This window comes from Nerophis lumbriciformis, linkage group LG09 (assembly GCF_033978685.3).
Source record: "Nerophis lumbriciformis linkage group LG09, RoL_Nlum_v2.1, whole genome shotgun sequence".
Classification (NCBI taxonomy): Eukaryota; Metazoa; Chordata; class Actinopteri; order Syngnathiformes; family Syngnathidae; genus Nerophis; species Nerophis lumbriciformis.
The window spans coordinates 4,490,537-4,505,000 of record NC_084556.2 but is presented as its reverse complement, the minus strand read 5'-3'; the positions used below and the strand labels follow the sequence as shown (position 1 = coordinate 4,505,000).

General features: G+C 42.3%; 2 protein-coding genes across 3 annotated transcripts in view; one reads left to right on the top strand and one right to left on the bottom strand.

Annotated features, from left to right (window-relative positions):
• LOC133607811 (glycerophosphodiester phosphodiesterase domain-containing protein 5-like) overlaps nucleotides 1–3,038 on the top strand; it is a 41,146-nt gene extending 38,108 nt beyond the window's left edge. The window contains exons 15-16 of one of the 2 annotated variants that reach the window (XM_061962785.2): nucleotides 2,067–2,134; nucleotides 2,893–3,038. In XM_061962785.2, the coding sequence (XP_061818769.2) occupies nucleotides 2,067–2,134; nucleotides 2,893–2,984 (160 nt within the window). In that variant the 3' untranslated portion in view covers nucleotides 2,985–3,038. Of the gene's footprint in view, nucleotides 1–2,066; nucleotides 2,272–2,892 lie in introns of those variants that run through there. The other variant, XM_061962784.2, reaches the window with a different exon arrangement.
• A 10-nt stretch (nucleotides 3,039–3,048) lies between these two features.
• Nucleotides 3,049–14,464, bottom strand: part of myo7ab (myosin VIIAb) — a 90,288-nt gene continuing 78,872 nt past the window's right edge. Inside the window, exons 44-49 of the mRNA XM_061962770.2 lie at nucleotides 14,358–14,464; nucleotides 8,771–8,956; nucleotides 8,590–8,706; nucleotides 8,432–8,515; nucleotides 8,243–8,362; nucleotides 3,049–3,599 (exon numbers count right to left, since the gene is read on the bottom strand). Coding sequence (XP_061818754.2) covers nucleotides 3,507–3,599; nucleotides 8,243–8,362; nucleotides 8,432–8,515; nucleotides 8,590–8,706; nucleotides 8,771–8,956; nucleotides 14,358–14,464 — 707 coding nt within the window. The 3' untranslated portion in view covers nucleotides 3,049–3,506. The remainder of the gene's footprint in view (nucleotides 3,600–8,242; nucleotides 8,363–8,431; nucleotides 8,516–8,589; nucleotides 8,707–8,770; nucleotides 8,957–14,357) is intronic.

Below are 14,464 nucleotides of genomic sequence, written 5' to 3'. Positions count from 1 at the left end.
TGAAAGGGATACAGTCCGTAAACACACATGATTGTGCGTGCTGCTGGTCCACTAATAGTACTAACCTTTAACATTTAATTTTACTCATTTTCTTTAATTACCGTATTTTCCGCACTATAAGGCGCACCGGATTATTAGCCGCACCTTCAATGAATTACATATTTCATAACTTTGTCCACCAATAAGCCGCCCCGGATTATAAGCCGCGCCTACGCTGCGCTAAAGGGAATGTCAAAAAAACAGTCAGATAGTTCAGTCAAACTTTAATAATATATTGAAAACCAGCGTTCTAACAACTCTGTCCCAAAATGTACGCAAATGTGCAATCACAAACATAGTAAAATTCAAAATGGTGTAGAGCAATAGCAACATAATGTTGCTCGAACGTTAATGTCACAACACACAAAATAAACATAGCGCTCACTTTCTGAAGTTATTCTTCATTCGTAAATCCTTCGAATTCTTCGTCTTCGGTGTCCGAATTGAAAAGTTGCGCAAGCGTGGGATCCAAAATGGCCGGTTCCGTCTCGTCGAAGTCATCGGAGTCAGTGTCGCTGTTGTTGTCCAGTAGTTCTGTGAATCCTGCCTTCCGGAAAGCTCGGACCACAGTTGTGACCGAAATATCTGCCCAGGCATTTACGATCCACTGGCAAATGTTGGCGTATGTCGTCCGGCGCTGTCTGCCTGTTTTAGTGAAGGTGTGTTCGCCTTCGGTCATCCATTGTTCCCACGCCGTTCGCAGTCGTGATTTGAATGCCCTGTTGACACCAATATCCAGCGGTTGGAGTTCTTTGGTTAATCCACCCGGAATGACGGCGAGTGTTGTATTTCTGTGCTTCACTTGTTTTTTGACACCATCTGTGATGTGGGCGCGCATGGAGTCGTATATCAACATGGACGGAGCTGTGTGAAAAAAGCCACCCGGCCTCTTCGCGTAAACTTCCCTTAACCACTCGCTCATCTTTTCTTCATCCATCCATCCCTTCGAGTTAGCTTTTATGATGACGCCGGCTGGAAAGGTCTCTTTTGGCAAGGTCTTCCTTTTGAATATCACCATGGGTGGAAGTTAGCATGGCAAGCTAGAACCACAGTGAAGGATGACTTCTCATTCCCCGTGGTGCGAATATTCACCGTACGTGCTCCCGTTCCACAGTGCGGTTCACAGGAATATCAGTTGCTGTGAAATAGTAATCCGTGTGCGGATGGAGAGATTGCGTCTTTTTATGAACCGGATCCTTGTCGCTTAGTAGGAGCCATTTTGTGGTCTTTACAGATGTAAACAGGAAATGAAACGTACGGTGATATCCGCGCGTTTTTTCTTCTTCTTCCGGGGGCGGGTGGTTGCTTACAGTAGAAGAAGAAGCGCTTCCTGTTCTATGGGGGCGGGTGCTTTCCTTGGCGGTTGCTTGCGTAGAAGAAGAAGCGCTTCCTGTTCTACCGGGAAAAAAGATGGCGGCTGTTTACCGAAGTTGCGAGATCGAAACTTTATGAAAATGAATCGTAATAAAGCGCACCGGGTTATAAGGCGCACTGTCAGCTTTTGAGAAAATTTGTGGTTTTTAGGTGCGCCTTATAGTGCGGAAAATACGGTACTAGTTTCTATGTAACTGTTTTTATATTGTTTTACTTTCTTTTTTATTCAAGAAAATGTTTTTAATTATTATTATTATTTTTTTTTTTAAAGTACCTTATCTTCACCATACCTGGTTGTCCAAATTAGGCATAATAATGTGTTAATTCCACGACTGTATATATCGGTATCGGTAATTAAGAGTTGGACAATATCGGAATATCGGCAAAAAAGCCATTATCGGACATCCCTACTCGTAAGTTAAGGTACCACTGTAGTTTTAAATACAATAATATTCTTGTAATGTGTTGCATCAGTAATAAGAACAAAATGCTTGACTTTGAATATTTTCCATGTTTGAATCGTGGTTTTAAGATGCTTGTTTTAAAAAAAAAGAAACTAAACAAGTAGTTGTCTGGATGTAGCATAATTATTGTTATTTCATTGATGTTGTTATTAGTGATGGTACAAGTGGTCATGTGGTGTTTGCTGACAGGTGGCAAAAGCAAAGAGTGACTGGTGCTGGGATGCTGGATGAAGGCACGTACAGCCAGTTCAAAACAGGTCAGCGACGCTGCAAAATTCATATTTTTCGCCACAAGGTGGCGCCCTTAACATCTAATAACTTCTCACATTTTGACTACGAGTGTAACGGTAATGTGTAATATAGTCATCTGAGTTCAAGTACCTCGGAGTCTTGTTCACGAGTGAGGGAAGAGTGGATCGTGAGATCGGTGCGGCGTCTTCAGTAATGCGGACGCTGTATCGATCCGTTGTGGTGAAGAAGGAGCTGAGCCGGAAGGCAAAGCTCTCAATTTACCGGTCGATCTACGTTCCCATCCTCACCTATGGTCATGAGCTTTGGGTTATGACCGAAAGGACAAGATCACGGGTACAAGCGGCCGAAATGAGTTTCCTCCGCCGGGTGGCGGGGCTCTCCCTTAGAGATAGGGTGAGAAGCTCTGTCATCCGGGGGGAGCTCAAAGTAAAGCCGCTGCTCCTCCACATCGAGAGGAGCCAGATGAGGTGGTTCGGGCATCTGGTCAGGATGCCACCCGAGCGCCTCCCTAAGGAGGTGTTTAGGGCATGTCCGACCGGTAGGAGACCACGAGGAAGACCCAGGACACGTTGGGAAGACTATGTCTCCCGGCTGGCCTGGGAACGCCTCGGGATCCCCCGGGAGGAGCTGGACGAAGTGGCTGGGGAGAGGGAAGTCTGGGCTTCCCTGCTTAGGCTGCTGCCCCCGCGACCCGACCTCGGATAAGCGGAAGAAGATGGATGGATGGATGGATGGATGGATGATGTTATTTTGGATTTTGCAGAACTGAGTGACATATGGTCCGTGTCCAGCGATACTAAAACGCCCAACCTGGCAACCTCGTCCGCTCAGTCAACCTGGCAACCGTCGAGCTAAATGTCTTTTTGCCACCTATTTCATTATTTAAGGAAATAAAAAAAAAAAATTGAAAAAAAAGATTGTTTTGTTGCTCTTTTAATTTCAAGGAACAAGCTCCAGTGTGCATTTTGCATAAAGTCATTTTTACTTCTACCACGTGTTGCTTTGAGCACTGGGATTTTAAAAACCTGCATCATTTTTCATACATAAAAAACAAAGATTATTTATATTACGAGGTGAAGTTGGTGGCACAGGGTAACACATCGACAAAAGTATAAATAAGGATAAGCTACTTACCTCACGCTTACATTTTTTAGCCAACTATCCTGCTGAAGAAAATCACAATACGAGACAAGTGGCCTACAAAAAAAGTCTTAAGCGGATCATTACGTTGTTGATTTCAGTCTCCAACAAAACGGTAACGCACATAAATAACTAGGGGGACGCTCACCTCGCGCAGGAGCCACATACCGGCGAGGAAAGAGCTGATTGGAAGGCAACTAGTGAGTGTTAAGGGCCAATAGGAGACGCCGCCAGTTTTCACTTGCTGCTGCCGCGAGAGCTCCGCTGTTTGGTCATGGTGGTCAACATCTGGCTGATGTACGACGTAAGCAGGTCGTCCATTTTGTAGCCCTATGGTAAAAGGTGACGAAACACAATATAGACACATTTATTTTCTGCCATTTGAGCCATGATTGGATCGTTCAGTCCTGCCCGTTTACAACTAACGCCATTTTCTAGACAAACTAAACGTTTTTTAGAAAACAATTTTTCAAAGAATTAATGGTATCTTTGTTGTTTGGTGTAGTTATTTTCTATAAAATGTATTTTTTGGTGTAATGTATTTTCTGTAGGAGGACAAACATGACCATACTTGCCAACCTTGAGACCTCCGATTTCGGGGGGGGGGGGGGGGTTGGGGGCCTGGTCAAGAGGAGAGGAGTATATTTACAGTTAGACTTCACCAAGTCAAGTATTTCATATATATATATATATATATATATATATATATATATATATATATATATATATATATATATATATATATATATATATATATAAATAAAATAAATACTTGACTTTCAGTGAATTCTAGCTATATACCGGTATATATTTATTTTATTATATATATATATATATAAAATAAATACTTGACTTTCAGTGAATTCTAGCTATATATATACAGGTAAAAGCCAGTAAATTAGAATATTTTGAAAAACTTGATTTATTTCAGTAATTGCATTCAAAAGGTGTAACTTGTACATTATATTTATTCATTGCACACAGACTGATGCATTCAAATGTTTATTTCATTTAATTTTGATGATTTGAAGTGGCAACAAATGAAAATCCCAAATTCCGTGTGTCACAAAATTAGAATATTACTTAAGGCTAATACAAAAAAGGGATTTTTAGAAATGTTGGCCAACTGAAAAGTATGAACATGAAAAACATGAGCATGTACAATACTCAATACTTGGTTGGAGCTCCTTTTGCCTCAATTACTGCGTTAATGCGGCGTGGCATGGAGTCGATGAGTTTCTGGCACTGCTCAGGTGTTATGAGAGCCCAGGTTGCTCTGATAGTGGCCTTCAACTCTTCTGCGTTTTTGGGTCTGGCATTCTGCATCTTCCTTTTCACAATACCCCACAGATTTTCTATGGGGCTAAGGTCAGGGGAGTTGGCGGGCCAATTTAGAACAGAAATACCATGGTCCGTAAACCAGGCACGGGTAGATTTTGCGCTGTGTGCAGGCGCCAAGTCCTGTTGGAACTTGAAATCTCCATCTCCATAGAGCAGGTCAGCAGCAGGAAGCATGAAGTGCTCTAAAACTTGCTGGTAGACGGCTGCGTTGACCCTGGATCTCAGGAAACAGAGTGGACCGACACCAGCAGATGACATGGCACCCCAAACCATCACTGATGGTGAAAACTTTACACTAGACTTCAGGCAACGTGGATCCTGTGCCTCTCTTGTCTTCCTCCAGACTCTGGGACCTCGATTTCCAAAGGAAATGCAAAATTTGCATGGTTGGGTGATGGTTTGGGGTGCCATGTCATCTGCTGGTGTCGGTCCACTCTGTTTCCTGAGATCCAGGGTCAACGCAGCCGTCTACCAGCAAGTTTTAGAGCACTTCATGCTTCCTGCTGCTGACCTGCTCTATGGAGATGGAGATTTCAAGTTCCAACAGGACTTGGCGCCTGCACACAGCACAAAATCTACCCGTGCCTGGTTTACGGACCATGGTATTTCTGTTCTAAATTGGCCCGCCAACTCCCCTGACCTTAGCCCCATAGAAAATCTGTGGGGTATTGTGAAAAGGAAGATGCAGAATGCCAGACCCAAAAACGCAGAAGAGTTGAAGGCCACTATCAGAGCAACCTGGGCTCTCATAACACCTGAGCAGTGCCAGAAACTCATCGACTCCATGCCACGCCGCATTAACGCAGTAATTGAGGCAAAAGGAGCTCCAACCAAGTATTGAGTATTGTACATGCTCATATTTTTCATTTTCATACTTTTCAGTTGGCCAACATTTCTAAAAATCCCTTTTTTGTATTAGCCTTAAGTAATATTCTAATTTTGTGACACACGGAATTTTGGATTTTCATTTGTTGCCACTTCAAATCATCAAAATTAAATGAAATAAACATTTGAATGCATCAGTCTGTGTGCAATGAATAAATATAATGTACAAGTTACACCTTTTGAATGCAATTACTGAAATAAATCAAGTTTTTCAAAATATTCTAATTTACTGGCTTTTACCTGTATATATATATATGTATATATGTATATATATATATATATATATATATATATATATATATATATATATATATATATATATATATATATAAATAAATACTTGACTTTCAGTGAACTCTAGCTATATATATATATATATTTATTGTATTATATATATATATATATATATGTATGTATAAAAATAAAAGAAATACTTGAATTTCAGTGTTCATTTATTTACACATATACACACACAACACTCATCTACTCATTGTTGAGTTAAGGGTTGAATTGTCCATCCTTGTTCTATTCTCTGTCACTATTTTTCTAACCATGCTCAACACCCTCTCTGATGATGCATTGCTGTGTGGCACGCACAAAAGTGCTTTCATCAAATGCAATAGAGTCTGGAATCTTCCATCTCTCCCTAGCATGGCCCAAAACCGGTCAATCCTTGCTACCTGAGGAAGATCTTCACTGCCAAGCACTTGGTACTCCACTACTTCTCCCCGGAGGCTATCCAGGTCCAATCGCAGCTGCCGCTTGGAACTTACAAGCGTATTTCTTCATCTTACTCGTCGTCGGCGTCGCCATGGCTGTATCTTCCTCGTTCTTCTGCTTCGTCTCCTTGTTGTGTGCCCAGTTGTGCACTCTCTAAAAGCCGTAGATGCTATAACGTGATTGGGCAGGACTCAGGTCCGCATGGAGCTGGAGGGGGCATGGCCACCAGCGCTGGCTGAAAATCGGGAGATTTTCGGGAGAATATTTGTCCCGGGAGGTTTTCGGGAGAGGCGCTGAATTTCGGGAGTCTACCGGAAAATTCGTGAGGGTTGGCAAGTATGAACATGACACAAACCTTCCTAATTGTTAGAAATCCCACTGTTTTTGTTATACATGCTTCATTGATGAGAGTATTTGGCAAGCGCCGTTTTGTCCTACTAATTTTGGCGATCCTTGAACTCACCATAGATTGTTTACATGTACAACTTTCTCCGTCGCTGCCACAGAAAGACGTGATTCATGCCACTCCTTTGTCTCATTCTGTCCACCAAACGTTTTATGCTGTGCGTGAATGCACAAATGTGAGCTTTGTTGATTTTATTGATTTGCTGGAGTGCTTATCAGGCATATTTGGTCACTCCATGACTGCAAGCTAATCGATGCTAACATGCTATTTAGGCTAGCTGCATGTACATATTGCACCATTATGCCTCGTTTGTAGGTATATTTGAGCTCATTTAATTTCCTTTACTTATGTCCTCTTGTATTTAATTTATATTTGCATGTCTCATGACACGTTATCTGTATGCAATATTGGCTGCATTTCTCCTAGTTGTTTGTGTGCCATGTTGTTCCAGACCACAGCAAACGTTACCCAGCTTGCAAAGATTGTAATAAATCCATTAGAAGAAGACAGCCTGACGTTTCCTTTAACTTGAACACACACATCTATACCTTTGGCCATTCTGAACCAGTTATTCCCAGAAGTTATCTCATCCTTTTTAGACCAGTTGATCTGCCGTTTCTTTTCTTTTCTCCTATGCTCCCCCCTATCCCTTGTGGAGGGGAAGACACACAGATCCGGTGGCCATGGATGTGGTGCTGGCTGTCCGGGGTCGGGACCCGGGGTGGACCGCTCGCCTGTATATTGGTTGGGAACATCTCTGCGCTGCTGACCCGTCTCCGCTCGGGATGGTTTCCTGCTGACCCCACTGTGGACTGGACTCTTACTGTTATGCTGGATCCACTATGGACTGGACTCTCACAATATTATGTTAGACCCACTCGACATCCATTGCATTCGGTCTCCCTAGAGGGGGGGGGGTTACCCACATATGCGGTCCTCTCCAAGGTTTCTCATAGTCATTCACATCGACGTCCCACTGGGGTGAGTTTTTCCTTGCCCTTATGTGGGCTATACCGAGGATGTCGTTGTGGCTTGTGCAGCCCTTTGAGACACTTGTGATTTAGGGCTATATAAATAAACATTGATTGATTGATTGATTGATTGATTGGATTGATCCTGTGAGAAGCCTCCATTTTACTAATGATTTCCCATGTTACAAAATGTGTAGAATAAAAATCAAAATGCAACATTTCTGTCAACAACGATTTGCGTCAGACTTTGATAGTAGGCTAATATAGCTAATATAGACACTTACATCATGTGTTGCCTTCACTTATATAAGACTTAAACATTTTTTGCGGCTCCAGACAGTTTTGTTTTTTTGTATTTTCGGTCCAATATGGCTCTTTCAACATTTTGGGTTGCCGACCCCTGGGTTAGAGGAATATTTCTCTTTGCGCAGAATCAAATATAGAAAAAGGTTGCAAACATTAGTTGAAAATATTTAAAATCACTCCCTGTGGACCAGAAAATATAAGCTAACATACCAACAGACCGAACCGACAAAAATAGGACGTGCTAAGTGTTCTAGGGGGTTAACAGTTTAAACTTGGGTTGAGGTTTACGCTCGACTGAGTGACATAGTTGATCATAGACGAGTACCACGGAGGTACGCACTTACCAGCGAGGTTTCGCACAGCAGCTTGCTTCCTCGCACCAGGTTCCCGATGGTGATGTGGAAGTAGGTGTTGCCGCTGCTCCAGTTGGAGATCTTGGTGAAGGGGTGCGTGGTCAAGATGTCCTGACAGAAACCGACATACCAAATTGACTTCATTTCTTCCAGATCATTTACTACGAAACCAGCACCTACCTTGGACTTGGGGTCAATGAGACTGACTCCGTGTTTGTTGATGGCAATCAAGAGGGTTTCCGGGTAATTTGGATCAGTGGTTTGCTGCCATGAAACACAAAAGGCACAGTTGTGTACTTTCTACAAGGAGTATCGCATGTTGATTGGGAGGTTTGTACCTTGACCTCAAAGAAGGCCGACCCAAATGTGGGCCACTTGTAGATGAGTTTCAGGAAGGACAGTTTGGCTTCTTCTTTGGTTTTTCCAGATTGTTTGTTAAACACCGACATGATGGACTAAAAGAAGGAAAAACACAAATTCTATAAAGCGATCTTTGATCTGTGTTAAAACCAGACTTACCCTCTTCCAGTCGTCTGGAGACAAATGTCGACTCTGGTCCTGGGGGACGAGGTCCTTGAGGATCTTGGGCATGTTCTGGAAGTGGGACTTGTCATCCTCAAACTTCACCCGGTAGATGAGTGCCGCCAGCTGGTGCACTTCATCCTTGGAACACTTGTGGTAACCTCGCAGGTACTTTGGCAGCTCCTGCATAGAAGACCAATGGTTTATTGGACTACACTACCCTAAGGATCCACACTTGATGACTAGGCTCAGTTTAGCTCAAACTAGATCTGATCTTTTTGTCTTCCATACTCGATTCTGTAGGTTGTCCAGTGCACTCTTAAAGGGACGCTCTAATGCTGACAACATTGCCACTGATTTCATAGTTCTGGACCTGAACATGAGGTCTACAGTTACAATTCCCCCCAAAATAGACACAGTAGTGATTTTAGGCTTGTTTTCTATTGGGTTTCAGCACATTTTCGAAATGTGGGCGGGCCTGTTGGTGACTGGGGGCTATTTCATATAGCGTGGTTCGTGTTTTGGTAGAATCTTCATACTGAATTGTGGTCTTTCTGTGTAGGATTTGAGGAAATGATCAAACACGTCTGCCGGATGCATAGTTGCAGGTTGACGAGGGGAATTTGCAGCCACAATTTGAATGATTCTGACTTTAAAGCATACTTGCCAACCTTGAGACCTCCGATTTCGGGAAGTGGGGGGTGGGGGGGCGTGGTCAGGGTGGGGCGGGGGCGTGGCCAAGAGGGGAGGAGTATATTTACAGCTAGAATTCACCAAGTCAAGTATTTCATATATATATATATATATATATATATATATATATATATATATATATAAATAATATATATATACAGTATAAATAAAAGAAATACTTGAATTTCAGTGTTCATTTATTTACACATATACACACACATAACACTCATCTACTCATTGTTGAGTTAAGGGTTGAATTGTCCATCCTTGTTCTATTCTCTGTCACTATTTTTCTAACCATGCTGAACACCCTTTCGCAGGTACCCAGAAGGGTTTCGAGTACCACCAAAAAAACTGAATCTCTGAAGACAGTATAAAAATCTGTGTTAAAGGTGTACAAATACTGTTTGTATAATAAGCATGTTATTGTTTACAAATGAGGGTTAAGAGTTCAGTACTAAAAAAAAAAAAGAATGTAGCTTAAGTACAGTTTTTTAATTGAGCTGCTGCATTTTTTGGTTGGGTTGTTTATTTTGAGTAACTTCTACATTTCTAAAAGGGGAGGAATGTAATAGAGTGATCTATGTTTGTCTGTTGCCATCTCCTGGTGAATGTTGGCTATAGCGTACTGGGGTTACATTTTGGTTGGCCAACGTTTTACGTGGTGTTGCGCACCTGACGTCAAGTGTGTGAGTCTGTTCTGAAGTCTACAGTAAAGAGATGTACTTCATCACCTCGCCTGGTTATTGCCTCCAACTCAATATATTACAACAACATTGCTGTTTACGGCAGACGAACTGCTTTACGGTAGAATAAAACATGACTGCTGTTGTTGTGTGTTGCTACCGTGCTGGGAGGACGTTAATGAAACTGCCTAACAATAAACCCACATAAGAAACCAAGAACTCGCCGTCGATCATTCTACAGTTATAACGTGTTTGGGCAGGCACGCTGTTTATATTGTGGGAAAGCGGACATGAATACAGGCTGTTGACACGTCACTCAGGTCCGCATGGAGCTGGAGGGGGCGTGGCTTCCAGCTCCGCCTGAATTTCGGGAGATTTTCGGGAGAAAATTTGTCCCGGGAGGTTTTCGGGAGAGGCGCTGAATTTCGGGAGTCTCCCGGAAAATCCGGGAGGGTTGGCAAGTATGCTTTAAAGAAGAATTTGGATGAAAACATTTTTAAAGACTCAAGCCAAAATCAGGCGCAACCTCAAGGGTCGGAGTCAGAACCTGCAGAAAAACTGAGAAAGAAAAGCAAACCCGGCGCTCAAAAACAAGAGAAAAAGAAGGTAAGCCGCTAGTATTCTCTTTTGCGTCCTCTTCTACTGATGTTTTCCTCAAGGTGCTTTAGAAAATAATAATAGAGCACGGTGATCACCTTAAAATAAGTATTTTTTTTTACTAAATCAACATAGAAAAAACACAAGATACACTTTCAACTAGTGCATCAACCCCCCCAAAAAAACTCCCTCCCCCATTCACACTCATTCACACCCACTCACACAAAAGGTTTTTTTTCTTTCTGCTACCAATTTTCTAGTTCCCACAACATAGACAACACGTCTGCAAGGGACACAGTCCCTGAAGCACACATAATTGTATGTGCTGCTGGTCCACTAACATTTTCATTAATTACTGTTTTTTATGTAATTATTTCTATATTGTTTTACTTTCTTTTTTATCCAAGAAAATGTTTATTTATTTATCTTTTTTATTTTTTTTTTATTTAAAATAAATAAAATAAAATAAAAGGACCTCATCTTCAGACCAGGTTGTAAATGAAATTAGATTTGTTTAAAGGGTTTTTAAAACCAGTTCCAGTCCAGATAATGTCCAAGTCGGGCTCAGCAACACACACCTTCATTCATGTACCGTATTTTCCGCACTATAAGGCGCACCGGATTATTAGCCGCACCTTCAATGAATGGCATATTTCATAACTTTGTCCACCAATAAGCCGCCCCGGACTATAAGCCGCGCCTACGCTGCGCTAAAGGGAATGTCAAAAAAACAGTCAGATAGGTCAGTCAAACTTTAATAATATATTAAAAACCAACTCTGTTCACTCCCAAAATGTACGCAAATGTGCAATCACAAACATAGTAAAATTCAAAATAGTGCAGAGCAATAGCAACATAATGTTGCTCGAACATTAATGTCACAACACACAAAATAAACATAGCGCTCACTTTCTGAAGTTATTCTTCATTCGTAAATCCTTCGTCTTCGGTGTCCGAAGTGAAAAGTTGGGCAAATGTGAGATCCAAAATGGCCGGTTCCGTCTCGTCGAAGTCATCGGAGTCAGTGTCACTGTTATCCAGCAGTTCTGTGAATCCTGCCTTCCGGAAAGCTCGGACCACAGTTGTGACCGAAATATCTGCCCAGGCATTTACGATCCACTGGCAGATGTTGGCGTCGTCTGGCGCTGCCTCCCTGTCTTAGTGAAGGTGTGTTCGCCTTCTGTCATCCATTGTTCCCACGCAGTTAGCAGTCTAGCTTCGAATGCCCTGTTGACACCAATATCTAGCGGCTGGAGGTCTTTTGTCAATCCACCCGGAATGACGGCGAGTATTGAATTAAGCGCGTAAGCGTGTCTCTTAATGTCATGTTATGAGCTAGCAAATATAACAACTACACTACCCAGCATGCAACGATAGTTACGAGCATGCGCGGTAGCCCTGAGAAGCGTTGTATGCTGGCAGTTAGAATGTGGTTATGAGCACGCTGTGAGTAAACGTTGAGAACTCAGTTAACACGCCTCGTCTGCATTATTTATAATTAGACAGACAACACACTTAATAGGAGCCATTTTGGGGTCTTTACATAAACACACAAATGGAAATGAAACGTCACATATCCCAGCATGCACCGCGCTTCTTCTTCTTCCAGGGGCGGGTGGTTGCTTACAGTACAAGAAGAAGCGCTTCCTGTTCTATGGGGGCGGGTGCTTACCTTGGCGGTTGCTTGCGTAGAAGAAGAAGCGCTTCCTGCTCTACCGGGAAAAAAGATGGCGGCTGTTTACCGAAGTTGCGAGAACGAAACTTTATGAAAATGAATCTTAATATTTATCCATATATAAAGCGCACCGGGTTAAAAGCCGCACTGTCAGCTTTTGAGTAAATTTGTGGTTTTTAGGTGCGGCTAATGGTGCGGAAAATACGCTGAAAAAAAAAAAAAAGTTTTATCATGTATTGTAGAGTCCAGAAGAAGACACTCAAAGCCTGACACTCTTTTTAGCTTTTATTGCCAATCCTACTGTATGCGAACAACGAACCCAATTCCAACAAGTATTTTCTCTGTGCACACACACGTCTGCCTCAGTGTTTCACTCCAAGACACTCAATATTACCTCATTCTCCGCCGACAAGTTGTGTTCACAAACCATTAGAAAAATGGTCATCATAACGCACTAACATACACATTAACACCAGCACGTAGTTACAGTATGAAGGGATATATACAGTTTATTAATCGCGCAGTATTGACAAGTGATGCAGTTAGTGCCGCAACCACTTCCGTGGGGGAACTTAAAAAAAAAAGTGGTTTCAATGTAGATGCACTGCAAGACTGCTTTTTAAATGCCCATAAAAAGTGGTACATGTCCGCTGCTTGTTTGAAAACATAGGAAAACAAGACAGGTAGGAGCGTGATAACATGAATGTGCAGTAAATGATCCAGTGTCTCCGTGGTAAAAGTTCTGTATAGTATATGCAAAAACCATATATAAATAAGGCGGTCTGCGCCCCTAGATCAGTCTTTTTCAACCACTGTGCCGCGGCGCACAGTGTGCCGTGAGATACAGTCTGGTGTGCCGTGGGAGATGATCTAATTTCACCTATTTGGGTTAAAAATATTTTTTGCAAACCAGTAATTATAGTCTGCAAACTATGTGTTGTTGTTGAGTGTTGGTGCTGTCTAGAGCTGGGCAGAGTAACCGTGTAATACTCTTCCCTATCAGTAGGTGGCAGCCGGTAGCTAATTGCTTTGTAGATGTCGGGAACAGCGGGAGGCAGTGTGAAGGTAAAAAGGTATCTAATGGTTAAACCAAGAATAAACAAAAGGTGAGTACTCCTAAGAAAAGGCTTTGAAGTTTAGGGAAGGCTATGCAGAACGAAACTAAGACTGAACTGGCTACAAAGTAAACAAAAACAGAATGCTGGACGACAGCAAAGACTTACTGTGGAGCAAAGACGACGTCAACAAAGCACATCCGAACATGACATGACAATCAACATTGTCCCCACAAAGAAGGATAAAAACAAGTGAAATATCCTTGATTGCTAAAACAAAGTAGATGCGGGAAATATTGCTCAAAGGAAGACATGAAACTGCTACAGGAAAATACCAAAAAAAAGAGAAAAAGCCACTAAAATATGATGATTTCTGCTGGTGGTGTGCCCCCGGATTTTTTCAATGCAAAAAATGTGCCTTCGCTCAAAAAAGGTTGAAAAACAGTGCCTTAGATCACACGCAACACGCCCACTCGTAGTACAAGCAAGTTTTATAGTTTGTACACACTGTTTAATGTGTGGTATTAGGATCTTGGAAGATCAGGTCCTTAGCAGCAGTGGAAAATGAAGTTGGATATGATGTTAGTCCACAGAACACCTGCTAGGTCAGTGGAGACCCACAACTTAGTGGACTTTGTGGATTACTTGGTTCAGTTCGGATCAACACGGTACAGTTTGGAACAGAAACCGGCAACCTAAAACCCTTAACTGATATTTTTGTCTTCTATACCAGATTCTGCAGCGTGTCTAGCGCCATCCTTAAGGTAAGTTGGTACCCCAACGCCAGGGTACTACAAATTGCTACCCTTTGCAACTTTTGACAAAGGAAACGCAACATTTTTGTATCCTTCGAACGTGAAACAAGAGCGGGACATTACTTGATAATAGTGGAAGATGGAGTCGGCCATGGCGTCCTTGCCGGGCATGGTGTTAGTCCACAGCTTCTTCATGAAGAACACCTGGTAGGTCAGTGAAGGCACCACGC